This window comes from Petaurus breviceps, unplaced genomic scaffold (genome assembly GCF_028583685.1).
Source record: "Petaurus breviceps papuanus isolate PSGF00001 unplaced genomic scaffold, PetGlider_PUasm1.0 189, whole genome shotgun sequence".
Classification (NCBI taxonomy): Eukaryota; Metazoa; Chordata; class Mammalia; order Diprotodontia; family Petauridae; genus Petaurus; species Petaurus breviceps.
The window spans coordinates 27,123,134-27,139,067 of record NW_027185809.1 but is presented as its reverse complement, the minus strand read 5'-3'; the positions used below and the strand labels follow the sequence as shown (position 1 = coordinate 27,139,067).

At 35.6% G+C, this 15,934-nt stretch overlaps 1 protein-coding gene across 7 annotated transcripts in view; it reads right to left on the bottom strand.

The window, feature by feature from the left end:
• The window catches only part of SIPA1L1 (signal induced proliferation associated 1 like 1), a 367,706-nt gene that overhangs the window by 138,409 nt on the left and 213,363 nt on the right, over nucleotides 1-15,934 (bottom strand). For all 7 annotated transcript variants that reach the window (XM_069092084.1, XM_069092083.1, XM_069092086.1 and 4 more), the window contains one exon: nucleotides 11,011-11,199. In XM_069092084.1, the coding sequence (XP_068948185.1) occupies nucleotides 11,011-11,199 (189 nt within the window). The remainder of the gene's footprint in view (nucleotides 1-11,010; nucleotides 11,200-15,934) is intronic.

The following is a 15,934-nucleotide window of genomic DNA, read 5'->3' as shown; positions in this document are numbered from 1 at the left end:
ACAAAATAACTATCCAGTGATGGGGGGTGGGGTGGGGTAGGAGCACTATTAGCTGGGAGGAATCAGGAAAAGGTTTCTGGAAAGAGGTGGTACCTCATCTGAGCCTTGAAATTAGCTAGAGGTTCCGTGTGGTAAAGGCAAGGAAAAGCACACCAGGCATATGGGATAGCAGGTACACAAAAGGGGGACATAGAATAACCAGCATTTATGACAAAAACAGTATTTCCTATGGCTCAGCCACGTAGTCTGGCTTCTTCTTTCTAGAGTCCTATCTTATGCAGGTTGGGTTCATTTTTCCCCTAAAAGGTACAGAAACCATTCTCAAGACTTGATTGACCATTGATATAGCTTCATGATACCTTAAGTACAAAAGCCAGAAAAGGAGAAGTTGGCTGCTCCCCTCTCAAACTGAATGGTACACCAAAATGGTCAACAAAGAGACAGGAAAGACAAACTCAAATGAATTAATGCTGTATCCTTGCTGAAAAGCCTTTCCATGCTGTGGTTAGCCTAACAATGTAATCATTCTAAGACTTCCAGTTCACTGGACTAGATTTCTATTGGCAGGTCTGTTCATGTTAACTGAATAATTCCCACAGCATACCAGTGTCTGGCACATGGTAGGTGCTTAATAAATGTTTGATGACTGTTGACTGACTCTAATTTCCCTCATTTTGATATTTAGTTATTTTTGAGAGTTTTTTTATTTCACATAATTTTAAAAACATATATACACACGTAGTAAAATTAAAATACAACAGAAATCCCAGTATTTTAGCGACAGTATTTCATGCTGGTGTGCTCCTCACACTTATGACAGCTCCCTAAACCAATTCTTCTAGATGAATTACCCTGCAAAGAAAGTGACAAGGTGACTTGAACAATTTCAGTGTCACAAGGAAAAATGTGTCTATTAGGCAATTTATCCTGAACAGGAGCACCTAGAAAAACTGCAGTTGCTTTTAATAGAAGATATATTTGAGGGAGAAAGGGACATCTCAACAGAAGAAATCTAACTTGGATGTCTGTAAAATAATATTAAAAAAAATTTTTTTTTCAGACTTTGGCATGACCCAAAGAAAATATTCCAAATTGAGGTTCATTTAATGGCATCTTCTTCCAAATTTCCTTCTTTAAGTGGAAAAAAATAATCATATCTGAATTTCCTAAAGTAAATCTCTAATAAACATAGTGTTAAGCTGAATCTTGAGGTCAGGTTTTAGTAATTTGTGTAAGATTATAAAAGTACTAGCAGGATTAAAATCCAAGTCTTCCAATTAAAAATGCTATGATAACTCCAAAGATATATATATATATATATATATAAGGAATGTGTGTTCACCATGGTGCCTAGCACAATTTTAGTATAGAAGATACATTCAAATGGGCTCTGAAAGGCCAATTATGTTCCAGGAAAAAGAAAAAAAATCAGCATTGACTCTTCTCAGAAAAATGTTATGTGTTATAAGGAAGCAAATTTGAAACAAAATAATGAAAAGGTAGCATGACAGTGAATGGAGAGAGCCAGCATCAAGTTCTGCTTTTGACATATACTAGAGATGTGATCCTGGTCAAGTCAAGGAAAAAAATTCCTTAATGCCTGTGTATTCTTAGGCAAGTCATGTAATTTCTCTGAGCCCTACTTTCTTTATCAATAAAATAAAAGGGTTAGACAGATGATCCTCTCAGGCAGTTTTCACCTCTAAGTCTACAATTTCTAAAATCCCTTCTAATTCTATTCCTAATCTATGTAAAATAATCAAGGAGATGAAGATGGCTGCTATATAAACATGAATTAAAACTGTCAGGATTCTTCAATCGAGAAATTAGGATTCAAAAGCTGAAAAAGGATATGATTAAGGGTCAATAACATAGGGCACGTGGAACACAGACATTATAATAGGGGTGCCTGTTGAATCTCAAAGAGGCACATTTAGGAAAAATAAAGAGAAATATTATTTTAAACTGAAAATTTGATTATTTTAAAATTTAAAAAATTAAAAAAAATTTTTTTTTGCTTTTTGGAGGGCAATTGGGGTTAAGTGACTTGCCCAAGGTCACACAGCTAGATTTTGTGTTAAGTGTCTGAGGCCAGATCCTAACGCAGGTTCTTCTGACTCCGGGGCCAGTGATCTATTCACTGCACCACCTAGCCGCCTCAAAATTTTAAATAAAACAACATTACTCCAAAAGGAAGTAAAAGTCAAAACTGTAAATTTAAAATTAGACAAATCCACAGACAACAGGATCTATAATTTGTAAATAAAGGCAAATTATATGACTATACACTTAACTGTTTATTGCTTGGTAATATAAAGGAAACTAATCATGTGTTTTCCATGTGTTACTGTTAGAAACAAAGCCCTCAAAAAATCATGGAACTATTCCATTGTGCCTTAAAACTTGAAAAATCTCTGATATCATCTGGTATAATGGTATATTGGTATAGTTTGACATTTATTCTCTCCACTAATGCAAAGCATAACCTTCCACACTTTAGTAAATGGTTTTCATTTGTTGTAGACCAAAAGAACAAAAACAAACAAACAAACAAACAAAAACCACCAGGGCGGCCAGGTAGCACAGCGAGTAAGAGCACCGGCCCCAGTGTCGGGATGACCTGGATTAAATCCGGGCTCAGATACTTAGCACCACACCCAGAAATAACTGGCCGTGTAACCTTGAGCAAGTTACTTAACCCAGATTGCTTTAAAAAAAACAAACAAAAAAAAACACCAACAAAAAATTTACCACCCCATGTGCAATATTTTGGTCACAAATACCTCCATCATTGGGTCAATATTTATAGGTTTTCAAAGCTAACAGAAACTTCTGGATCTTGAATTCCTTTGGCAGAGTATTCCAAAATAAGAGTTTCCTCCATGTCAAATGAAGCATCAAAGAAAGTCCTTGGTGAAGGCTAGTCTAGTAAAGCAATCCTTACAGTTTTGTTTTCATAGTCTAAGTACAGCATTATCATTTAATTATGGCCTCAGAGATTTTTTAAATTTTTCTATACAGTAACATTTGGTGGAAATCATCCCTGCCTATATGATAACATTTCATAATAAAGATAGGATTAACTAATTTTCTATTTTGGAAATTGGTAAATTCTACTTTAATTATTTATCAAGGGGCAGCTACATGGCACAGTGAAAAGAGCACCAGCCTTGAAGTCAGGAGGAACTGAGTTCAAATCCAGCCTTGAACACTTAACATTTACTAGCCATGTGACCTTGGGCAAGTCACTTAACCCCAATTGCCCTGACTTCCCCCCTCCAAAAAAAAAATAAGGCAAAAAAATTATTTATCAAATGAATTTTATTTATATTTTAGTTGAGGAAATATAAGTTTAATAAAATTTATCGATTATTTTAAAAGTAGCCCTTTTCCCGTTAGGCTCCTCCACTATCCATTTTAGCTTGCCCCTTTCTCCATCTAAAACTCTTTAATACATATTGTTACATGCAGCCCTGAACCTATAACTGCATTTTGCTTCCCACATTTTCTCCTACCACATACTGTGTGCTCACTTAAATTCAATAAATGTCTGCTGAGAACTTTCTTTATCCAAAGCATTTACAGAGATGCTAAGAATATAAAACTGAAACATGTTGAAGTCTGGGCCTCAAGGACATTACAGTCTAATAAAGGTGAAATATGTGGGGCAGGTAGGTGGCGCAGTGAATAGAACACCGGCCCCGGAGTCAGAAATCAGACACTTGACATAATTACTAGCCGTGGGACTTTGGGCAAGTCACTTAACCCCAATTGCCCTCCAAAAAGCAAAAAAAAAAAAAAAACGTGCAAAGAAAAGTCTAATAATACAGGGTAAAGAGTATGATGGGGGAAAGAGAGAGATACAGAACAAAAGGTCTAATGATAAAAAAGGAATAGGTAACTAGGGGAGCAGAGGGAAGGCTTTGTGGAAGAGATACTATTCAAACTGAGACTTAAAGGATAAGAAGAATTTTAGTAGGTAGAGATGAAGAAAAAGCTGCGTTTTAAGCATCCAACATCCAATATTTATTGACAATCTACTTGACCCTGGGTTAAAGTGTATTGTTGCAAAGAAAAAATGAAAAATAGCCCCTACCCTCATGTGCTATTGAAGGGATATGACATACACAGCTATGTACATACAGGATACTTGACCTCTATGGGGGGATGCATCCCTGGGAAAACATGGACTCAAGAAGTAGCTATGATGATCGCTGGGGAATAGAAAGCAGCCCATTCAACAGAGAAAATGTGAAGTAGAGCTGGAAAAAACTGAGGCCGAACTGTGAAGAATGTTAGGCTAGGGAGGGGGCATCCATGGCAAACTTTGCCCCACTTACCCAATAAAGTAGAACCCCTCTCCATTTCACTCTGAAAAATGGCTATTCCGGAAAACTGAAACAAGCAATTGGAAAGACCAAGGAGTGCACAAAACCTTGAGCCCCAAAAGATGCTTCAGCCCCCTTAAAGATATCAATATATATTGATAGTCCCTAACTATTATCAATCTTAAAATCAAAGGTAGTTCTTTCCTCTCAGAGTGCATGTGTGTGCATGTGTACAAACACACACACACACACACACACACACACACACACACACACACACACATACACACACCCCTATCTCTATAGGCTATTCTGCTCCAGGATGGCACACTTTTTAGATTCATCATCTGGAATTCTTTTCTCTAATTTATACTGAATCCTACCCATATCATGACTTGATAGTAAGAAAACTTTGCTAAATGTTTGGGCTGCTTTCTTACTGGTTAGCAATACTGGTCTATATAGGCTTGATTTAACCTCTAGGAGTAGTAGATAAGACAAAGGAGGCAAAGTACAATGCAAAAAATGGGGTTTGTGGCATTTTAAAAATTGAGCTTTCCCATTTTTGTACAAGCTGAGCCTCTATACCTCACTGCCTGAGGCTGTTCTATTAATTTTCAAAGCATCTGTTTATCCCATAATATAAAACCTTCCTGCCCTGACTCAGGTCAGTTCAGTGTACTGCTGCTTAGCAATTCTGCTTTCTTTCTGTTTCATTAATGACTAGACTGGTAGAACAGGAGGGCCAAGAGGATATAGCTTTGATGCCATGGGACTTGTTTCATTCTGAAACTATGCAGCTGGTGACTGTCTTGTCATCTGATGTTGAAAACTAAATAGATGGCAAGGAGGTTAATGTCACTAAATCAGAGGTAGAAAAAATGGAGAGGAGTAAAGACGAAGACTGTAACCAAAGAAGGGAGCCAGGTTATGAAGGGTTTTGAATGCCAAACAGAGGACTTTATATTTGATTCTGGAGATGATAAGGAGTCATTGGAATTTATGATATTCCCTAAAGGTTTGAAGACAACAATAATGCACCCATCCAGCGTCCTCTTTTCCTCCAGCTAAACATTTGCGTTATTTTCAAATAGCAAGATTTCAAGCCTCTATAACATCCTGGCCACTCTTCCTTTGGCTGGGTTCCCATTTTTTAATATGTATTCTTATATAAAGTGCTTAGAATTTAATATAATATCTCAGATGAAAAAATGAGACCTATTCAATAGAATATAAATTCCCTGAAGGCAGGGACTATTCTGATTTTGGTTTTGCATCCTCTATAGGTAGCACAGTTCCTTGAATGGAGAAGATAAGTAATGAACACTAAGTTGAAATGGTCTAAGCAGATTGGTTGGGCAGCTAGGTAGTACAGTAGATAAAAAGTGCTGAGCCTGAAGTCTGTAAGACTCATCTTCCTAAACTCAAATCTGGCTCCATTACCATGGGCAAATCACTTAACCCTCTTTGCCTCAGTTTCCTCATATATAAAATGAGCTGGAAAAGGAAATGGCAAACCATTCCAGTATCTTTGCCAAGAAAATCCCAAATAGGGTCACAGAGTTGGACAAGACTAAACAACTGAACAACAAAATTAGAGTGGCATTATAATCTTTGTGATTCTGGACATAATGCTTCTAATACTGAAGTCTACGAGCATACTAATATTTGGACTACCATTTTATGTTGCTGACTCATATTGAAAGGTTTCACTAAAATTTGGGGATGTTTTCATATATTGTCTAGTAATATTTCAGCAAACATTTATTAAGCACTTGCTAAGTTCCAGGTAAAGTCTTCTGACACTATATTTGTGTCAGAATATAATTTGTGACACTATATTTAATTGATTATACATAAAAGAAACGGTATTAGTATATCCAAATATCCAATTGTTCACAAAATGATATTCAATAATGGACAGATTTCCCTTTTTTTTAAGAGCATCAACATTTGAATTTTTAAAAAATTCTGCTACTCGTTTATGCACTACCCACAATAAAGCCAGGATCAGCACAATTAGACTTAAAAATAATAACTACCAAAGGAGGCAGGTAAAGGATTGATACAACAGATTGATTTTTAAAAATGAATTTTTGATGTTTTTAAACTAGAAGAGATATAATATAAGACAAATCCCCTACTGATTATACAATTAAATTTAGATGAGCTTTTATGTAAACAAGTAACAAACAAATAGAGGGTATTTCTTTTCCCATAACAAACTTACAGGTAAAAAAAAATCCTTCTATTCCAATGAAAACATATCAAGTTAGATGGAATTACTGGCTGGCATTATTTATCAATTATAATTCACCTATTTTCCATAATTTAGCATTCCAAAGCCTTGTTCTGATATGCAAATAACTGGATTTTAGAAGGCTATGAAAGAAGAATACAATGTCTAGCAAATCCCCACCTCCTCAACCCCTATATTGGAATGGTTTTAAGTGTAGTCCCAGTGTTAAATGGCTTCTACTTTCTTTTTTTTCTTTTTCTTTTTTTTTTTTTTTGCTTTTTGGAGGGGGGAAGTCAGGGCAATTGGAGTTAAATGATTTGCCCAAGGTCACACGGCTAGTAAGTGTTAAGTGTCTGAGGCCAGATTTGAACTCAAGTCCTCCTGAATCCAGGGCCAGTGGTCTATTCACTGTGCCACCTAGCCGCCCCCACTTCTACTTTCTGAGGTCTTGCCTAGCTAAGTACAGAAAAGCTCACCAAGCTAAGAATAGCAAGCTTATTGCTACACAATAAATTCTTTGGCTTTGGTAACCTCTGAAAAAAAAGAGAAATACAAAAATTCATCAGTGCTACATGTCTTCTTTCTACTTCTACAGTGGATGGTGAGAGTAACAGGAAAGGGGGCAGAGGTCACAAAGTTTCAAGACTACCTATAAATATTACCTTAACTAAAAAATATTAATTGTAAATATTTGAAAAAGAACTACCATGAATATACATTCAGCACATATGGAAAGAAGTGCTACATAGAATATAAAGCAAAAAAATTCTAACACTTTTAAAATTATATTTAAATACATGCAGGTATACAGACACACACACACACACACAATTACTAAATGATTCCTTTGCAAACATAAAATGTGGTTGGAATTCATGACTGGATTAAGAAAGCAAAGAGGCCAATGGATCGTACACTACATAGAAATCTCATACCTATATGAATTCTTTCTGAGTGAGAAGGCACTAGACATGAAAAATAACAAACATCACAGAAAATTTCCTCAAAATAAGGAGGCTAAAAATGCCTAAAAACAACTTCAATTCATTATCTTGGTCAGGGTTTAGAATATAATCTCATTTGTTGTATTTTATGGAGAAGGATGTTAGAAGATTATGAACAGCACCACATTATGAAACAGTAAAAATGGTTAAGTAAAAACTGAATTTTACCAAAAGAGCATGTTCAAAGACCCAATGGATTCATATTACTCAGAAATATTTGAGACACAAAATTAAAGGGGGAATGATAAAAAAAACAAAAATGGTTAAGAGCCATCAAAACTTCTCATTTATAAAAGTGGTACTATCACCGTATTCAAATATTTTAGTTTCTAATGTGTTGCATGAGAAAGTGAAAGAAAATATTACCAAAGAAAACAAAGAAAATTAGTTAGATAAAATGTTTAAGTATAACCCGTGAAAACCCATGATAAAGGTAATACAATTTTAAGGGCATTGAGGGATTTAGATTCTTGAGATATTTGAGAGCAAAAACACCAAATAACTAGAAAAAAAATCAAAGATGCTAAATCTTTCTCACCTCTACAAGCATTTCAGATTCTAGATCTAGAGCTGGAAAGGGTATCAGATGTAAACTAGTTTAATCCCCTTTTCTTACAGATAAGGAAACTGAGATGCAGGGATGTTAAGTGTCTAGTTCAAGGGCATAAAGGTAAAGGTCAGAGGTTAAGTTAGAACCGGTTGTTCCCTTACATTGCTACGTGAAGAATCTGTCAAGAGCATCATTGATAAAAATGAGGGAAAGGAAAACCAGGGTTTTACAAATCATATCTTCAAAACGACCATCACATAATTGACTGAAAGCTACCGAGATAAAAGATCTTGCGGTGCTTATTGTTTGTTGGCTATTAAAATAAAAAATCAGATCCAACAGAGCAAAATGGTTGCTTTAATGTCTCTCCTTACAATGTCTTCTATGCATACAGTATTTATACAAGATTACCTAGTAAATAATAGGATCAACAAAAGAGAGAGCTTTGTTTGATGACGCTTAGGCTATTAATATTAAGCAAGGCATAACAGACAATTGTACATATGTCACATGTGTTTGCCACTATCCTAAGAACCATCTAGCAGAAAGTCCAAATAGTACAGCAATGCCTTATTGATGGCAATAAGGTTCTGAAAAAGTTCCCTTAGTGGATTGCATTTTGCTTCCTTTATTAAGCCATGAATCACTACAGGGCCTACTAAATGAGATCCAAGATCTCTCAGAGGAGTTTGGCCTAACGATCTACACTGGAGAATACAAGGAAAAGACTGCCCACTGTCCAGACCATGATATGCTAAAGGACAGACAGTACATTAAACTGATCCATCAGTACACATATCTTGGATAGATGATGGAAACAGGAAATGAACTTGGCTCTCAACTGAACAGGAAAAAAAAAAGGGGTAGATTTATGTTTAGGAAAAAAATAGCACAGCACTTAAAATGACCTCATGCTTCTCCTGAAAAGGAAATTCTATATTCCTCCATTAACGAAGTTTGGGGGGTGAACAGTGTCTAAGAAATCAAAATTATAGGTCTACTAAAGCACCATGAAGAGATACATGGCAGGTGTAGATAGCCTATAATATAGCAGGAACAATGAATCACATGTTATACAAAGGAGTATAAAATATATCAGCCAGGAGATATATTAGCAGGAAAAAAGGTGGCTAACCACATATTAAAAGCAAGAAATAAAAACAGAAGACACATATGCTGGCCTGGAATCAACATAAGAGCAAGTGATCAAGAGGAAGTCCACAAGCAAACTGGGTGGCCCTGATTTTAAGGAAGAAATGAGAACATAGGGATGGGTGATAAAGACCACCTTTGGAGGAAGTACCCACATCTACTATGATTAGAGATCAGATGAAATAATGAAGTAACATTTATCCATGCTATCCCTGATTGCCATCACCCATAACAAACTGGGCTGTCAACAAGGTTCCCCACAGCTGAAGAAATTCTATGAATTATGTGGCACAAGGGAGTTCATATTCCTGTTAGGAATTCACATAGAGTAAAAGGGAAAGAAAATGAATAACTGTGCATGTATGATTCAATCATCAATCAATAAGCATTTATTAAGCACCTACTAATCTAAAAGAAAGTTCAAAGTAACTTCCAGTGTTGTCTGCAACAAAACATTTTGGTTCCAAATAACTTTAAAAAGTTCTAATAGGCATCAGATTGCCTTGCAGCAGCAAGGATTCTCATAAAATAAGTATCCCTAGCAGAAGAAGGATGGTGCTCACAGCCAAATCCCATACCATGTTACCTGACGTTTTCCTCACTCTCTAACAGAACTGAGCCATAAGGTAAGTCTAGAATGGAGGCAGGGCTTTGTTTCTCTTTGTTTCTGCTTTTGCTACCACATGAGCCAGAAATTAAAAAAGAGAGGATCCTAGGGCTTAGAACTGGAAGGGGCCCCAGAGATCATCTACTTTCACTTTACAGATGAGGTTGAGGAAACAGCTTGAGAGACTTACTTATTTGGCCAAAGTCACATAGTACAAAGTCAAGGAGAGGATTCTGGGAAGATGGTGGAGAGGAAGGGTAAAAAAAGAACAAAGTAAACAGTACACAGTAGAGAATAAAAGACAGCTTACAAGGAAGAGAAGAAAAGATGGACAGCTCTGAACACAATGCATAGCATTCATTATATAGGCTTTCTTGAAATAGAAATTTATTCCTGTATACTTTGAATCCTCTCATGTTCTGCTGTGCACATGACAGTGTGGATTTTTTTCCTTTTCTTATTGTATATAAGTTTTAGTATTTTAAGTTTAAAATAAAAAACCTGAGGTCCATTTGGCTTCTGATCTAGCATTATTCCCACCATATAAGCACTACTTCCTTTTAGTTTACCTAAGGAAAAACAAACACAAAAGCAGACCAAGTTACTTATGAGGGACATTAACAGTATCTAGGAGTAAAATAAAATAACACAAAAGATAGAACTGAAGGTACAGAAATCTGGATGTCCTCTAATTCCAGACTTGATGATTCTCACCATCTGAGGATTAAGACTGGGCCTAACTTTAAAGTCTTTGTATTTACTTCAAGTTCTAGTCAGCTTCTTTCTAGGCCTCTCTTGATATGTGGACAGTTGATATAATTCCTAGCAACTGGCCTAGCAGCACCCAAACCCAATGGTTTCTTTTCTGGCTTCATATATTATATATACTGTACAGGTTCCACTGAATTCAAGCTTTTAGCTCACCTAAGTTCCATATTTACTGGATGTCCCTAGGGGACTTTACATTTAATTAATACCATTCCCTGAGGCTCAGGATAACAACTCTGTTTATTATATTTACTAGTCTCTTCCATCTTTCCTAGAAGGAATGACATACCTTAAATATATTAATAATAACAAATTATTTCTACTAATATTAAAGAAACACTATTTTCCAGAATTTCACTTACCCCTTGTTCATCTAGTTTCATGAGTTGCTCTGTGACCTTGGGGGTGTTAAAGGCCAACCTCAGACACTGAACATTGAGCTCAGGAATCACATGCTCAAGCACTTCCTTCAAGGGCAGTCCTCGAGCTGTACAATGCTTTGCAGTTGAAGGGATGGCATCTTCTAGCACAGCACCTCTTAATGTCAGGAGCTGGAAGAAAGAAATATATTCTGGTAAGGCCTGTCCCACATACTGTCATACCTCAAATGATTTTTATTACATAATTTGTGATCTTAACTAAGTTATACAGCTGTAGGTTTAGGGAGAGATGGATAATTTTAGACAGGTTAAATAAAGAAGAGGAGAAGAATTAAAGAGATTGAATAAAAGAAAAGGCTATGTTAATATTTATGAATGAATAGAGCAAATATTTAAATGACAGTCAAAACAACACAAAATGGGGTATCTAGGTATATGGTGGGAATAAAATATAATTTAGTATTTTACTAAATTTAAAAAAAACTAATGGCTGACTATTGTTTATTGAGTCTCAAACCTCTGTGGCATTTATAGCGCACCACAATCAGGTAGCATTCTAAATTATCAAACTTATATTATCCCTTCCCCCACAACAAATATTGTACTCGAGCCAAAGTAGGCTACTTCCAGCTCCCTAGAAACACACAGCCTGAGCTTTTATGCCTCCTCATCTTTGCTCACAGGATTCATTATATCTGGAACACCCTACTTCACTTACTTGCTGAATAAAAATTCTATTTAAAGTCACCTGGGTGCATTCCCGAAAGAAATCTCACCTTCTTTATTAATCTCTGCTTAATCTTTCCCCTTTCTCCCCTTTCTTCTTAGGGTACACCCACTGATAACAACTTTATCTATCAAATTCACAAAGCATTTTCTTTTATAACTCAAACGAACAAATGATAAAATACTGTGTAATGCAATAATGTTTATTTTTCCCTGTGAACCATGACATCTAAGAGGGCAAGGACTGAAGCTTAACTAAATTTTGTATTTTCCCCAAGCCCTCAGTTTGATGTTTTGTACACAGTCAGCACTTAATAAGTTTCCACTGAATTGTGATCAACCAAAAAAGTAAAACATAAAGCCATGTTAGCTTTATTCAAAGCTGGCTCACTAAGAGGATATTAATTTTAATCTAATTAGAACAAGTTAGTAGCACAACCCTCAAATATAAACCCCTTCTGTCCTTCCCCTTTTTCTTAAAAGGACCTTCTTTCTCTTCAGACGGAATGTGCATTTAATTTAACAAAAGAGTCAAAGGGAAATTCCTATGTATTAACAACAAGCTCAGGTAGAGTTAATGCTCCTCAGACATAAATCCTAATGGAGTCTTAATTCCCAGGAAATGTCATGTACCACTAGTTGTTAATCTAAGTTAAATATTGCCTATGGAGGAGATAAAAAGACTTTGGAAAAGATAAAATCAATATGCTGGCTTATATTAATCTTCGTACATGAGGAAGAGACTTGTGCTATTTGTAGTGAGCACATCTGATTAGCATATTTCCTCTTTCATTTGCATGTAATTTTTCACACAGTGCTGATGATGTGAAAAACTTTGTTCTTACTATTTAATATCTAATTGTCACAAAAATAGATCCTTTTTTTCATATAGGAATAGCAGAATAACTCAGTTATTATAATCTTTCCTCTTTTTACTCTGTAATAGACCATGGGAACTGAGGCCATAAATATTCTCTATTTAGAAACTAACCTAGTATTTCATTAGGCGCATCATGAGCAACAGGAACACGGTTAATTTCACAAAAGATGAAGTCTATGGGAAGAGAATGACCCTTCTTTTATATAATTATTTTTGCTCTTGGTAATTTCCAAGTCATTAAGTGTTATTAATGATTAGGCCCATGTCTTTCAGAGAACAAAGGCAATCAAATAATTCTCTGTGCTCCACTGTGAAAATGGCTTTCATGAAACTGAAATCAGATGACCTGAGTTCAAATCAAGCCTCAGACACCCACCAACTGTGGGATCTTGGCCATGTCATTTAACTTCTGATTACCTCAGATTCCTCATCTACAAAAATTTGTTTCTAATAATGTGTTGTGACTCCCTGATAATATATGGGAGATGGCTTAGTAGAAAGATCACTAGCCTGAGAGTAAGAAGCTCTGCCATTTATTCATGTTTTGACTAAGAATCATTGATACTCTACTATAGACCTTCATCTATAAAACCAGGAAAATAATCTCCCTACTGACTACTTCATAAGATTGTTCATAAAGAGAATAATATTATGTATGGAGAAATGATTTGAAAATAAATACAGTGATATAACAAAAGTAACTTGTATTATTTATTGCCTCTGATAGGTATATGTGGACTCACTCTTCCTCTTCATTAAATGGCCTACAAATACACAGTTATGATAGTAATCCAACTACTTTTACAATCTTACTAGTTTTTATTCTCAGAGATTTCATACAAATAAAAAGGTAGATTAAATAGTTATTAACTCTACGCAAATTATTTCCAAATCTATTTATTCAATTCTGGTCTCTCTGTTGAGCCCAAGTCCCTCACATAACCAAATGCCTCTTGACATTACGAACAGGATGCCCTGTAAACATCTCAAATTCAACATGTCCAACTAAAAAGAGCAATCTTCTTTCCCCCAAAATATTCCCCTCTTCTGAACTTCCCCATTACAATCAAGGGAACAACCATCTTTCCAGGCCACAAGTTTTATAACCTCACTCCTCTCTCTCACATACCCTACACATCATCTCATCAGCTGCCATATCTTATACATTATTTCTCCACAGAATCTCTCATATATATATATCTTTCTCTGTCCACCATCATTTGTCTAAACTACTGCAACAGATTGCATATCTATCATGCTCCCTCAAGTCTTTACCCATTCCAATAGATCCTCCACACTAAGCTATCAAGTCTGACCACATCACTCCTTTGCTCAATAAACTCCATGACTCTCTATTATTTCTAGGATTAAGACCCAACTCAAGCACTTCTTCCAGATATCTTCTAGAATGTCTTAAAGGCTAATGCTTTCATTTTTTCTTTTTTGGGGGGCTCTATACTTTAGGATACATGTTCTAGGTGGCATAGTATGTGCTGAAGTCAGGGGCACCCAGGCTCAAATATAGTCACAGACATGTATTAGCTGTGTGACCTTGGGAAAGTCACTTACACTGTTTGCTTGGTTTCCTTATCTGTAAAATGGAGTTAATAATAGTACCTACCTCCAAGGGTTGCTGTGAAGACCAAATGGGATAATAATTCTAAAATGTTTAGCACAGTGCCTGGCACACAGTAAGCACTATATAAACATTAGTAATTATTATTGTAGCTGTTAGCAGTAGTAGTGGTAGTAGTAGTGAAGAATGTTAGATGAATCAACAGTGAATAAATTGACTCCTCTGAGAATTTTTCATCTGAAACACTGTTATATTGTGCGTCTTTGTCACAATAACACAAACTTTAGCTGACATCATTTTTATAACAGGTTTATATGGTAAAGAGAGATCTCAAACATCCTGCCTAAATCTTTCCCAATTTGTTGAAGATTGTAGCAATGCAATATGACCAATTGGAGTTTTTCAACCATTGCTAATCCTTGGGAAACCGAAAATTACAGTTCAAAGTTTCTATGAGTGGCTCTTCTACATTTGGTCTACATCTCCCAACAAGCTGAATTTGAAGTATTTCATTATAAAAATAGAGCTTCAACAAAAAACAATTATGTTCAAAGAACTTCATTTGAACTGTTAATTCCAGTATCAAAGGCTAAGCAAAGTGGCTCTAAAAATAATCTCCAGGAATCTGATGGAAGCAGAGTACCACCCAATGGAGCTTCAGAAAGAGTTAAAGAGGTTGTGGGAGATCAAGGGCCAACATATTCACAAAGGCATTCCAAACAAATTATGAATTGAGAAGGAAAGGGAATAGCAAGAATTACAGAAAATAAGAGCCTCAAAAATAAGCAGAAGCAAGAAAAGACTGTCCTTTTGTGGGGTGATGGAAGGAATCTAATCTAATCAAATCAATAGGCATTTGTTCAATGCCTACCATGCACTGTGCAAAGGAGAAAATGGAACTCATTGTGAATAGCTTTATTTTCTTAGTATGTTGTAAGGAGATGTCCTGAGTTTAGAGGAAGGAGAAGGCAGAGGAGAAAAAAAAGAGATTTGGAATAGCCATTGCAGGGAATATAGCAGAGAATAAATTAGACCTGGTTTAGAAACCTGACTCTGATACTTAACTGAATGAGTCTCTGAGCCTCAGTTTCCTCATCTGTAAAATGGGGTAATGATACCAGGAGTCACATGGCTGTCAAGAGGTTTAAATCTATATAAAACATTTTTTAAAGCCTTAAAGCACTGTGTCAAGCTAATAATAATGATGATAATAATAGTAAACATGTATATAGTACTTATAGACAGTGCTAAGCACTTTATAATTACTATCTCATTTGAGCTTCATAACAATTGAGGAGGCAGGTACTATTACTATTCCCATTTTACAGAAGAAGAAACTAAGAAGTTAAGCGACTTTTACAGCTAAATAAATGTCTAAGGCTGGGTATGAACTAAGGTCTTCCCGACACCAGTACCACCCCAAAATATAAAGCCAAAATCAATAGCTTTTCTTTTTCTTCCTTTCTTTCATTGTTCCTTCTTTCATCATCCATTAATGGGGTACCTATATGTTCAATATATACTGAGTACCTGTGTAATTGTTGTTTTTTTTTAAATGATAGCTCTCTGGTCCTCCAAGTAAAAAAGGATATTCTAAAATTCCATGCTAGAAATTTCTGACAATGATAAAACAAAGAAAAGTTAGAGAGACTGTATAAACAGAATATTATACAATAAATGCCATACAAATGATATGAATTTTGTGCCATATGAATTCAAAGAAA